We start from the raw sequence: 11,511 nt of genomic DNA, 5'->3' as shown, positions 1-11,511 counted from the left end.
CACACGCAGTACACACACACGCAGTACACACACACGCAGTACACACACACGCAGTACACACACACGCAGTACACACACACAACGCAGTCGAGCAGCAGCTCTCGGCGTGCGCGAGAGGAGGAGGAGGCGCCGTCGCCGCCGCCTCCGCCGCTCCTCCTCGTGTCGTCACGCGCCCCTCTCCCGTCTCTCTCGTCACGCGCCGCCGCCGCTCCCTGCCGCGCCTCCATCGCCGCGCATCGCCGCCGCCGCCGCCGCCCGCACAGACTCTGCCTTTCCCGCACCCCGCGGCGGCAGCGCCCCGCGTAGCCCCATCGCCCCGCAATCCAAGACCGCCCTGCTGCATCTGGGAGCGCCCAGGAATTCCCGGCATAATCGTCGCCCCGCGTCATTATCCTCATCATTCCGCATTTCGCCCGCGCACCCCCCGCAGCGCCCTGCAACCGCTACGTCTTCTTGCACCCCCCGGAGCGCCCTGCAAATCCCGGAGCGCCCTGCGTCGCCAGATCGCCCTGCGCTACCCCGTCTATCGCGTCCATGCAGACGTCACCCCGGCTGGCGGTGCGGGTCTCTCTGGGAGGCGTGCGCCCTGTACTCTCGAGCTGACGGAGCCCACCAGGAGGAACGAGGAGGAGGAACGAGGGGGAGACGGCCGCACCTTTGCAGGGAGCGGGGAGGCGGTGGCAATGGCGCTTCTGGATGGCCTAACCAGCTCCCAGCCGCAAACGAACGGCGGGGAGCCGCTCTACACCGAGGTGGTGGAGCTCAACGTGGGCGGACAGATCTACGTGACGCGGCGCAGCACCCTGACCAGCGTGGCCCACTCCGTGCTGTGGCGGAGCTTCTCAGCCGCGGGGGCCGCCACGGGAGCGGCCCCCGCGGGGCCGACAGCGGCGGCCGCGTCGGGGGCGACCGCGGATGTGGTGCGCGACGCGCGCGGCCGCTATTTCATCGACCGGGACGGGTTCCTCTTCCGATACGTGCTGGACTTCCTGCGCGACCAGCAGCTGGTGCTGCCCGACCACTTCCCCGAGCGGGCCCGCCTGCGCCGCGAGGCTGAGTTCTTCCAGCTGCCCGAGTTGGTGAAGGCCCTGACCCCTCGCCCGGCCAAGGCCAGCTCCCTGAACAGCGAAGGCAGCGAGGTGTCCGAGGCGCCCGGCCGTGAGAGCGCCAGCCCCGGCTACATCACCCTGGCCTGCAGGGGCCACTACAGCTTCCCGGGCAGGGACGGTGGAGGAGGAGGCGGTGGTGGAGGTGGAGGTGGTGGAGGTGTCGATGGGAGATTTCGCAGGGCGGCGCGCATCTCGGCGTGCGGCCGCAGCGCCCTGGTGCGCGCCGTGTTCGGGGACGCCCTCCTGGAGCGCAGCCGCGAGGTGGAGCGAGCCCCCGACGGGAGGTACTCGTCGCGGCTCACGCTGGCGCACGCGTCGCCGGAGCAGGCCTTCGACGCCCTGGCAGAGGCCGGCTTCTCGCTCGTGGCGTCGCACGGCAGCGGTGTGAGCGGCCAGCCGAGCGGCCACAACGAGGACAAGGTGTGGAGCAGCTACACCGAGTTCGTGTTCTTCCGTGAGTAGCGGCGATCCACCCGCAGCCCACTCATCCAAAGCACTCTCACCCACAGCGCGCTCACCCACAGTGTGCTCATCCACAGGACATTGCCAATATCGCGCTTATCCACATCGCGCTCACCCACAGCACTCGCATACAGCACACTTCCCTATCGCACTGATCTTGAGTAAACTCGTCCACAGCGCGGTCAGCCACATCCAAATCACCCGTAGCAAGCTCCCCCACAAAAACACAAAGATCTCCCCTACAGCCTTCAGCAGACTGTTGCGGCAAGTGCTGTTAGCGAGCACCTATGAAGGTCGCACGGCACACGAGGGGTGGGTGGCTAACACCACGCCCATCCGCCTTTGTCTCCCCAGTGCTGATGTTTACACACCGCGCAGAGTACTCGTTTAAGGCCGAGTCGACCTAGGGGATGCCCACAAAACGGTTCACATAATCATCACTCTTATTGGTCTTGAGCGGGAATCGACCACGGGTCTCTGGGTTCATAGCGCAGCTCGCCTAACCGCTCCGCCACTGCTCCGTGCGTCGAGCGCTGACCACTGGGCTCGTGACCCCTACCCCGTGACCCCGCGGGTAGGGGCGGAGGGCACAAGGAGATACAAATTGAGAGGAGTGCTAGTGATGGTCGGCATGGTGATGGTGGTGATGGTAATGACGCCTTTATTGGTGGGAGTGGTGTTTATTGCGATGGTGGCGATTTTGATGACTGTGATCATGACGGTGGTGCTGGCAGTGATGGTGGTCATGGCTGTCATAGTGATGGATGTATGGTGGTGATGGCTGTGATGGTGATGGCGGTGATCATGATGCTTGGTTGTAATGGAAGTGATGGTAGTGATTACAGTCATGGCAGTTATTGTAAGAATTGCGGTGATGGGAGTGATGGTGGTGATGGTGGTGATGGTTGTGATGGCTGTGATGGTGGTGATGGTGATAGCTGTGATGGTGATGGTTGTGATGGTGGTGATGGTGGTGATGGCTGTGATGGCTGTGATGGTGGTGATGGCGGTGATGGTGGTGATGGCTGTGATGGTGGTGATGGTGGTGATGGCTGTGATGGTGGTGATGGCTGTGATGGTGGTGATGGTGGTGATGGCTGTGATGGTGGTGATGGTGGTGATGGTGGTGATGGCTGTGATGGCTGTGATGGTGGTGATGGTGGTGATGGTGGTGATGGCTGTGATGGTGGTGGTGGTGGTGATGGCTGTGATGGTGGTGATGGTGGTGATGGTGGTGATGGCTGTGATGGCTGTGATGGTGGTGATGGTGGTGATGGTGGTGATGGCTGTGATGGTGGTGGTGGTGGTGATGGCTGTGATGGCTGTGATGGTGGTGATGGTGGTGGTGATGGCGGTGAAGGCTGTGATGGTGGTGATGGCTGTGATGGTGGTGATGGTGGTGATGGTGGTGATGGCTGTGATGGTGGTGATGGTGATGGCTGTGATGGTGGTGATGGTGGTGATGGCGGTGATGGTGATGGTTGTGAAGTCTGTAATGATGGTGATGGTTGTGATGGTTGTGATGGTGGTGATGGCTGTGATGGTGATGGCTGTGATGGTGATGGTTGTGAAGGCTGTAATGGTGGTGATGGTGGTGATGGTGATGGTTGTGAAGGGGAGCGGTCGCGAGGCGCTTATTCTGGCTACCGTTGCGGAGTGGTGGATAAGGGGGAGAGAGGGATGCGGTGGGGGGGGGCAAGGGTAGGGGCGGATACAGGGTGGGGTTGATGGGGGGCGGGGGTTGGGGGCGTCGTGATTGGCAGGTGCTATGGGGGGCAAGCGGGGGATACGGAGTGGGGGGGGGCTCGTGATTGGCAGGGGCCGTGTGAGGAGGAACAGCGGCCGCCGCTGATAATGGTAATTGAGGTGGTGCACTTAAGGCAATGAATAGTCAGCAATTATCTCGCAGCGCCAGCGGCGAGGACGGGAGCCGCCAATCGTGCCCAGATGGGCCAGGGGACGCACGGAGATGTCCTGGGACGCGCGGGGCCCCCCACGGAGATTACTTGGGACCCCCGGGAGCAACCGCCCCCTCCCACGCAGTCATAGCCCGCACAGTGACCTCCTCGGGTTCTTTGCAGGGTTGTCAGAATCCATTTACAGCTCCGAAAATCAGTTACATTTTAGTCACGCACTGATTGGGACGCACGAACGTACAAACGGCACCGCGTGTTACATCATTTGCCCTCGTTTCTCAGTTACAAGGTAAGGGCGCAGCCCGCAATTGCTCGCCCACATTACGACCAGCTGCCATGGATAAAGTGGGCGTACCCACACTTTATGTTTGTATGTTGAACTTCTTTCGCACCGTACGTAGCCAACCATGGTAATCGGAGGTGCGAGGGAAGGACAGCAAACTAAACACAACATGCGACTTGTTGATCGACTGTTTTATTGTGCTGGGTGGACAGAAGTGGGGGATATTTAAGAAACTCGTCCCACTACTTCCCCTGCCGTGCCAAGCGGTGGAATTGAAGTGGCACCCTCTGGCTGGAGAGCCCCGTGCGCTGCTGACCACTCCACCACCACCGTGGCTGCTGCACCTGCCTCCGTCCCGCAGTTACAGAGATGAGCACACTCAGTTTGTCAGAAGGAATGTATATACGGTATATGCGGCAAACCTTGAACGAGCCCTCATTGTAGCCACCCCAGTTTGTTGTGGGCACCGCTTTCCCACGGCAGAGCCCCGGGCCGCCACAACTCCCTCCCGGCGACAGCCACAACTCTCCCGCCCGGCACGGTGCAGACGTTAACGACAGCCTCCATTACGAACACTCACACCGCACGAATCACTCCAACTCGCAGGCGGTACGCCCACAGCCACTACGAGGTGCGAGCTCCAGCGTCCCTGTGCCGTGTCTATATCCCCGTGTCGCCATCCTCGCATCCCCCCCACTCTCTAGGGGGTTCGTCCTCGGCACCGGCCGCGAGGCCGCGGGACGCTCCGCTCGCCCCGCGGCGCCGCGTGGAGGTGGAGCGCGACGCGGACGGCGCTGAGGAGAAGGACTCGGACAGCGGCTCCACCGAGGAGGGCTCCACCTCCAGCTGTGACAGCCAGTCTGAGGGCCACGCGTCCCCGCTGCCCGCGCCGCCCCACGCGGCCAACCCGAGCCGCCCGGAGACCCTCACCCTGCAGCGGCCCGCGCGACGGGAGGGCGGCCGGGAGGGCAAGGGCCTGGGCGGAGGGGCCGGAGGACCAGGCTGCGGCGGTGCCGGCGGAGGAGGAGGAGGAGGAGGGGGAGGCAAGAAACGTCGGAACAGCGACCGCCCCGAGACCCTGACGGACGCGCTGGGCGTCGACGGCTCCGCCGGGATCGGGGCCAACGAGATGGATGCGCTGGCCGAGCAGCTGCACAAGTGCGTGGCTGACGTGCGCAGGCTGCGCATCCCCAAGCGCTTCTCCGTGAAGACGCGCGCCTGGCAGGCTGATCTGCTGCACAAACACGGGGTGTGATGGCGGTGGCAACCCCCACTAGCCTGCCAATCCTCATCCTGGACCCCCCCTTCAACACTCCCTTCTCCTCTCCACCGTCCCCCCAGACGTCCCCCCCGTCACCACTACCACCACCACCACCATGGTGAATAGCCTTGTCTGGTCTCACCCACCCCCTATAACACCCTCCCGGTACGAGATCCGTTGCGAGTCGAGGTCGGAAAAGAGGGAATGGTGCCACCCCTCACTGTGTTGCACCGTCATCTCTTTGTCACTCACCTCCTCATCCTCATCCACGGCATCTTAAGCACAAGGGCAACTCTGCCCCTCACCACCACCAACGCCTCTGTCTCACCACGACTGGAACAATAATTCAGGTGGACTCAGGCAGGCTCCACGCGTGCAGTTCATGGGATGTGTGCACCTTGTGCAGCCACCCAGACCCTCAGCGCACTGGGACACGTGGCTATAAAACGCGTGGAGCTGGAACAAGAGTGGAGCCGGGCTGCAAACCCCAGGGGGAGAGGAGACCACGGAGGCGCCATCTGATTCACCTGCCGGGTGCCCCCGCTTCCCTGCCATGAGCGTTACGCCCCCCCCCACCTCCCGACCCCCGATGAGCAACACAGCCCACTCCAGCTGGGGGGTTAGCACTGCACAAAGAACCCTGAGGACACGACTCCTCCGCGTGAATTAAGCACACGAATAGCAGCACAATAGCTCGGGATGCCACCTTCTCCATTCAGCAAGCCAAGACCACGTCTGTGAGTCAGCCAAGGCCTTCCAGAACTGCGTAGTATCCTGAAATAAAGTTTAACCACCAGATTTCGGTACACATCAATTCCTGCCACTCGATCACAGGCGCCAGTTCCTGGACAGGTGGCAACTCTAAGCACAACCCAGCCGCTAGGCAGGGCATGATGACGACCTCGTAATGACGCCCTCTTTACTCTCGCCACGTGTACTCTGCGTGACATCGTGTCTCCCACACTTAGCATTCCCTCTGCTTACAGTGTGGACAATCACGATCCTCTCTACCTGCCCACCCTGCAGGAAACCTCTTGCAAACACCTTGGGATTCCCCTCTCCCTGAAAGGTGGACAATCCTGGCCGTCTTTACCTGCAGGGTGAACATCCCTGGTCCACTACTGAGCCATCATAAGACCTGGGTTTGCGCACACGCCCCAGCCAGTGCTGCAGGGTTCGTGAGCGTGTTTCCCCCTCGCATTTGTGGGGTTTCTCCGGGCACTCTGGCTTCTCACACACGTGAAATGATGTCCTCACGGACCAGGGGATCACACATCTCGAAGCCAGGAAAGCCCGGCAAGAAGCGGGAGTGGGGGGGGGGCTTCAATGGGACTCAGTAAGACCGTCCCAGATTCAGGGCATTCCTGCTGCTGCTGTTGTTACCAGACTGGGGTGGCACAGTGGGCAGTATCTGCCAGCCCATAACAGCTTGGTCTGTTTCCGTAACCTGCAAGCAGCGAGCCTTCCACACTTCACGTGATGGCGTCAAAGTTCACCTCGCCCGTCACAAGCACTGTGGTGACGTCACACGCACTGTGGTGACGTCACAAGCACTGTGGTAACGTCACAAGCACTGTGGTGACGTCACAAGCACTGTGGTGACGTCGCCACCACTTAATGGCGAGTGTCGGCTGTTAGACTGGGTTCGCACAACGTGGCTTAACTCATGACGCGGAGTGACGTGAGCATATTGAGCTTCAAGTACAGTATTGGACTTATATGGAAGCCCATAGATTTACATGGAGATCCACGGACTCGCATAGAGACCCACAGACTCAACATAGAGAACTATATAGACTTATATGGAGACCAATATACGACTTTAGGCCCAGTGACGTGGCTGTGGAGGGTGCAGTCGTGCAAATGGATCAGGGCCCACAAGCCGGGGGTGGGGGAGTATTGAACAGCCCAATCCCGACCATTTCACCCGCCCCCCCCCAACACTCTGCATAGCTGTCACACTGAGTTCGAGAATGCATCAAGCAGAGTTCACTCGGCAGTTGTGCTCGTACTTGTTTACCCAGGAGAGCCTCGCTAAGTCTCATGACTCTTTTTCAAGGGTGTCTTGCCATGTTTTCGCAGTAGGGGGAGATGGTCGCTGCTGTGTGTGATCCCGACTGAGTAGGGAATCCCGTGTGAACCCAGCACTGGACTCGCCACTGCGAGGGCTTAATTGACGCACAGTGTCCCGCACATACTCGCACCACACACGTCACAAACAGCCCACTAAACAAACAACGTGCCTCACTCACACCTCAATCACAACTCAAACCACCACACATCTCGCATCTCACTCATCACCACACAGCTAAAACCACCACACATCTCACCCAGACCACCACACACCTCACTCACAATTCACACCCGACGTTCTGGCCTCACTGCTCCCAGTCACCTCCCCAAACTCTGCGTGTGACAAGAGAAAGGGGAACGTGGGTGAATAGAGCCAGACTCCTCACGTATTCCTCACCTCCCTCTTTACAGCACACCACTCCTTACCACTTCTCCTCACTCACTCCAACAAGAACAGCTGCCATTCGACACTGAGTGGTGGTGATGTCATCATAGCGCTTGTGCCAAGCTAGGTGCACTTTGAGGCCACGTGAAGTGTTGAAGACTCGCTGACAGGAGGTCACGGGACAATTTCAGGTGCCATGGATTGACTGACTTAGGCGACTAACAGATGCACCATCTGTGCTCCCTACTGAACCACCTCGCTGCGTTTTAGCCACCTGGCATTCCACTCTTTAAGAACGTCGCTCCTCTGCCCACCGCTGTTGTTGGAAGGCAACTGCCTCCAACTACCCAGTCGTGTCGTTCACGAGCCTCCTCCATTGAGGCTTTGGCACATCCGATCAGCTCCAAATCCTCCTGTCCCGCATCAGGCTACTTCTTCTCTAGCCCATCCCGTGCCCGTTTAGCCCCCTCTATCCGGCCAAACAGAAACTGCTTGGGCATGCAGTAGCTGGGCATGTGGGCTATATGACCCAACCAAGGCAGCCTCACATGCCATAAAAGCTCAACGATTGAACTTTGTCTAGATCTTTCAAGGATCTGTGAGGTCCTCACACAATCCTGTCTGGTTAAACCCAGCATGGATCATAGGCACGCCAGCCTGAATGCTTCATGCTGGTGTAGATGTTTCTTCAGAGGGGGTCAAGGTTTTGTAAGCATAGAAAATAATACCTTAAGCTTCGTATGGAGCGACAGGTCTGGAAGCTTCCACACAACGTTACAGAGCCGATGAAAATATTATGTTCGACTGATTTGGAGTGAGACCTTTGCTACCAATACAAAACTCGTCATAAGCACACTGCCCAGGTATGGGAACTCATTCACTCTCTCTACAACTGCGCCATCGTTCATGGGGAGTTGAAGGGGTGGAGTGTTTGATGACACAAAATACCGAGGCAGGTGCTTTGTTATTATGAGCCTGATGGTAAGGCCGCACCTCTTTTTGTCATGTTACAGGTTCAGCAGTAGTTCTGCAACGACATTGGGGCTTCGCAAGGCTTTGCTCAGAGTGCCTGGCAAGGCAATGTTGAATAATCCTTGACAAGACCTTTCTACACACACTGAGGGAGATGTCCCAGTAGTTGTTACAATCAATGCGGGGACGAGCAGGTCATCCTTCAATCTCGCAGAACCCGTCATATGGTCCAGACAGTTATAACAATATCATATAGGGCAGCCTGCACACAATTTCCACCCTCCCTCAACAGTTCGCTTGGGAGATCATCTTTGGGTCTTTTCCTGGTCTCAGACTCTGCATCACTCTTTGTACTTCCTCAACAGATGGCACATCAGGCAGCCACTCACAGGGAGTGGCTACTTCCACTTTATGAGGTATGGCAGCCCCAGCAGGGTCATCCTCACCTTGCCCGATCATAATGTCGGGTTGAAGGATTTTTCCTCCCCAAAAACCTCAGAAATGCTCAGCAAATCTGCAAACTGGGGGTCGGAGATCGTATCACCATTCTATCCCTTAAGGATGATAATAATAGGTGTGGTGCTGCAAGTTACTTTATTGATGGATTTAAAAAAGTGAATTCTGATCACGAGCTACTGAGGCATTTTCAATTTCCTCAGCAACCTGCAACCATCACTTGTAGTGATGCACAGCTCCAAGTGAAGGTTGTGCTAAGCCACATCATTTTCTGACATGGGTTACAGATGGGGGGAGTGGGCCTATCACTATCAACTAGCCAGAACACCTCCTCTGTCAGCCAGGTACCCAGTGCAGCCATATCAGCTGCATGAGCCACAGTCCTGAACATCACCCATTTCACCTTGGCATCAGGATGGGGGTCAACCTGAGCTGCAAGTAATTATACAATTCTTACAGTTTTCATCAGCAGTGAGTCAAGACCAGGCGATTGTGGGTTTAAATGGGGCACTAGGTGGACGCCCACCACCACAGTAGATGAATGACAGGCGCATCTTACACATGCCAAGCCGATAGTCAATGGGCAGATCAGCTCAACGGTAGGTCCAGGTGTCGTCAAGGACATGGGCCCACATCCGCTGTTCCATCACTACATAGTCCAGCAGATGTTCGTCTTTGGATCTGGAGTGAGTCTATAATGTGTGGAAATACCGATTCTGGAACAGTATGTTGGTGATTACAAGTCCATGGGCTGCACAAAAGTCTAACAGCCTCTTACTGTTGTTATTGAACTGATCTGGTCAATGCCTTCCAATCACTCCAGCTCAGGTGCCTGCATCATAACACATTTGGGTATTAAAGTCACCAAACAGAATGCCTCTATGCCGAGGGGCCACGAAAGCCAGCACCTGGGACAGGAGGTCAGAAGGCAAATGACTCAGTAGCGTTGCCTGTATCCCTGCACTCATCTCCAGTGGGAGTGGAAGCCACCTACCAGCATTCCTCACTTCCCGTCTAAGGGGAGGCTAGCTCACAGTAGCCTGGGAGTCCGCTTTCTACACCTCACTGCTACACTTCCACACCCACTTCATTATTTTGTTCAAAAGAAAAGCTACCCCCCCCCCCCCCTGTTTGCCAGTTTCCTGCTCCGAGTGGAGGACTGTCTATCCCACATCGTGACTGGAGCCAGATCCAACCCACTGGACTATGTTTCAGTGATCCAGGCGGTACCAATCCAGCTCCTGATAGAGTGGTAGCCTCTCCGTGGTGAGCGTTCGAACATTCCAAGTGGCCACCCGCAGTGGCTAACGGTCACCACTCCTCAACAATCCTCACTCAACACTCTTTCACCACTCCTCACCCACTCCGGTGTCCTAATGCACGCGGGTGTGTACGTGTGTGTACACACCTGTGAGTACGTGTGCACGTGTTTGGGGAGCGGTGGTGCAGTGCTATGAACACGGCATCCAAAGTTCGATTTTCACACACGCCCAAAATTAGTGGCAGCGAATATGTGAACCAGTCTTAACCTCCCCTAGGTCAACTCAGCCTTAAATGAGTACCCGGAGTGACGTGTATACATTACCAATGGGGCGACAAAGGCGGCCATGCGTGGCTCTGGTCACCCACTGCCTCGCGTGCCGTGCCGGCTATTTTTAGGTGCTCGCTAACAGCACTTGCCCCAGCCGCCTGTTATAGATTATAGGGGGACCTTTGTCTTTTTTGTGGGCGTGTACACGTGTGTGTGTGTACACGTGTGTGTGTTGATCACCGTCCACGGATCCCTTGTGAATGAGTGAAGCACTTTAACGCGCATTCCACGCGGCCCGGACCTGGCCCGCGACTCTTGAGTTTGGGACAAATAAAGTGGCTCCGTGTCTGTGAGGCGCGGTCTGGGCTCGCGGTCATGGTGAGGGTGTGAGTTCGATTTTTGTAAAAACAGCTGCTGGGCACAACGGCCAAAAACGTCAAGCGGCCAGCAACAAGCAGCACTATCAAAACTGTGATTGGCAAGAGTGTAACGCGTTTACCTTGAATTGAGCAGGGTTATCTGTGAGAGCTTCGGGGGAAGAGACGATGGGAGAGTGAATTCCGGAGTGGAGCGGTAGTAGGAAGGAACAAGCACAAAGAGTCGCGAGGTGCCCCTGCAGTGTGGCGAGTGGGGGGCGAGTGTTGTGACCTGGAGTGTGGTGTTGGTTGAACGCAGCGCGATGGATGAGAGGACACGGCGTCTGGTTGACCGAGTCCCCAACATGGCTGGAGGAATCAACGCGTGTAGTTCACCGCGACAGTAATCGTGGTAGTAGCAGTCGAGACAGATTGACAAGGAGGCGACCGACTGCCAGTGAGCAGGCGAGTGGCCGGAGTGATGGATCATCAACTTCATCATTGGTGCCAGTTGTGATCGTCGTGTGCCTGCTGGCGTCTGGGTGCGAGTGTGCAGATCGTGATGGTGTTCTCTCGACGGCTATACGAGCCCCGCTTTGTATCCACCGCTCATCATGTGTACCACGTGGTGTAATATCCGAGTTTTTACTAAAGGCCACACACCCCAGACCGTGTTGGTTCGTGTTCATTTGTGGCCACGTTTTTGG

The 11,511-nt window shown here is 57.5% G+C and overlaps 1 protein-coding gene across 1 annotated transcript; it reads left to right on the top strand.

The window, feature by feature from the left end:
- On the top strand, positions 1–11,471 carry LOC144936295 (BTB/POZ domain-containing protein KCTD12-like). The gene is made up of 2 exons (XM_078863378.1): positions 1–1,563; positions 4,475–11,471. The coding sequence occupies exons 1-2, from the start codon at positions 684–686 to the stop codon at positions 5,023–5,025; spliced, it is 1,431 nt and encodes a 476-aa protein (XP_078719504.1). The 5' UTR covers positions 1–683; the 3' UTR covers positions 5,026–11,471.
- Positions 11,472–11,511: the final 40 nt, after the last annotated feature.

The sequence above is a fragment of the Lampetra fluviatilis genome, chromosome 15 (genome assembly GCF_964198595.1).
Source record: "Lampetra fluviatilis chromosome 15, kcLamFluv1.1, whole genome shotgun sequence".
Lineage (NCBI taxonomy): Eukaryota > Metazoa > Chordata > Hyperoartia > Petromyzontiformes > Petromyzontidae > Lampetra > Lampetra fluviatilis.
Note: the sequence above shows the minus strand (reverse complement) of the source record. Positions and strands in the feature narration are given on the sequence as shown.

Bases quoted from the DNA above. Each gene is read 5' to 3' on its own strand.
- LOC144936295 (XM_078863378.1), top strand. From the start codon at position 684: ATGGCGCTTCTGGATGGCCTAACCAGCTCCCAGCCGCAAACGAACGGC. The intron at 1,564-4,474 runs GTGAGTAGCGGC...CCCACTCTCTAG, and splicing joins CACCGAGTTCGTGTTCTTCC to GGGGTTCGTCCTCGGCACCG.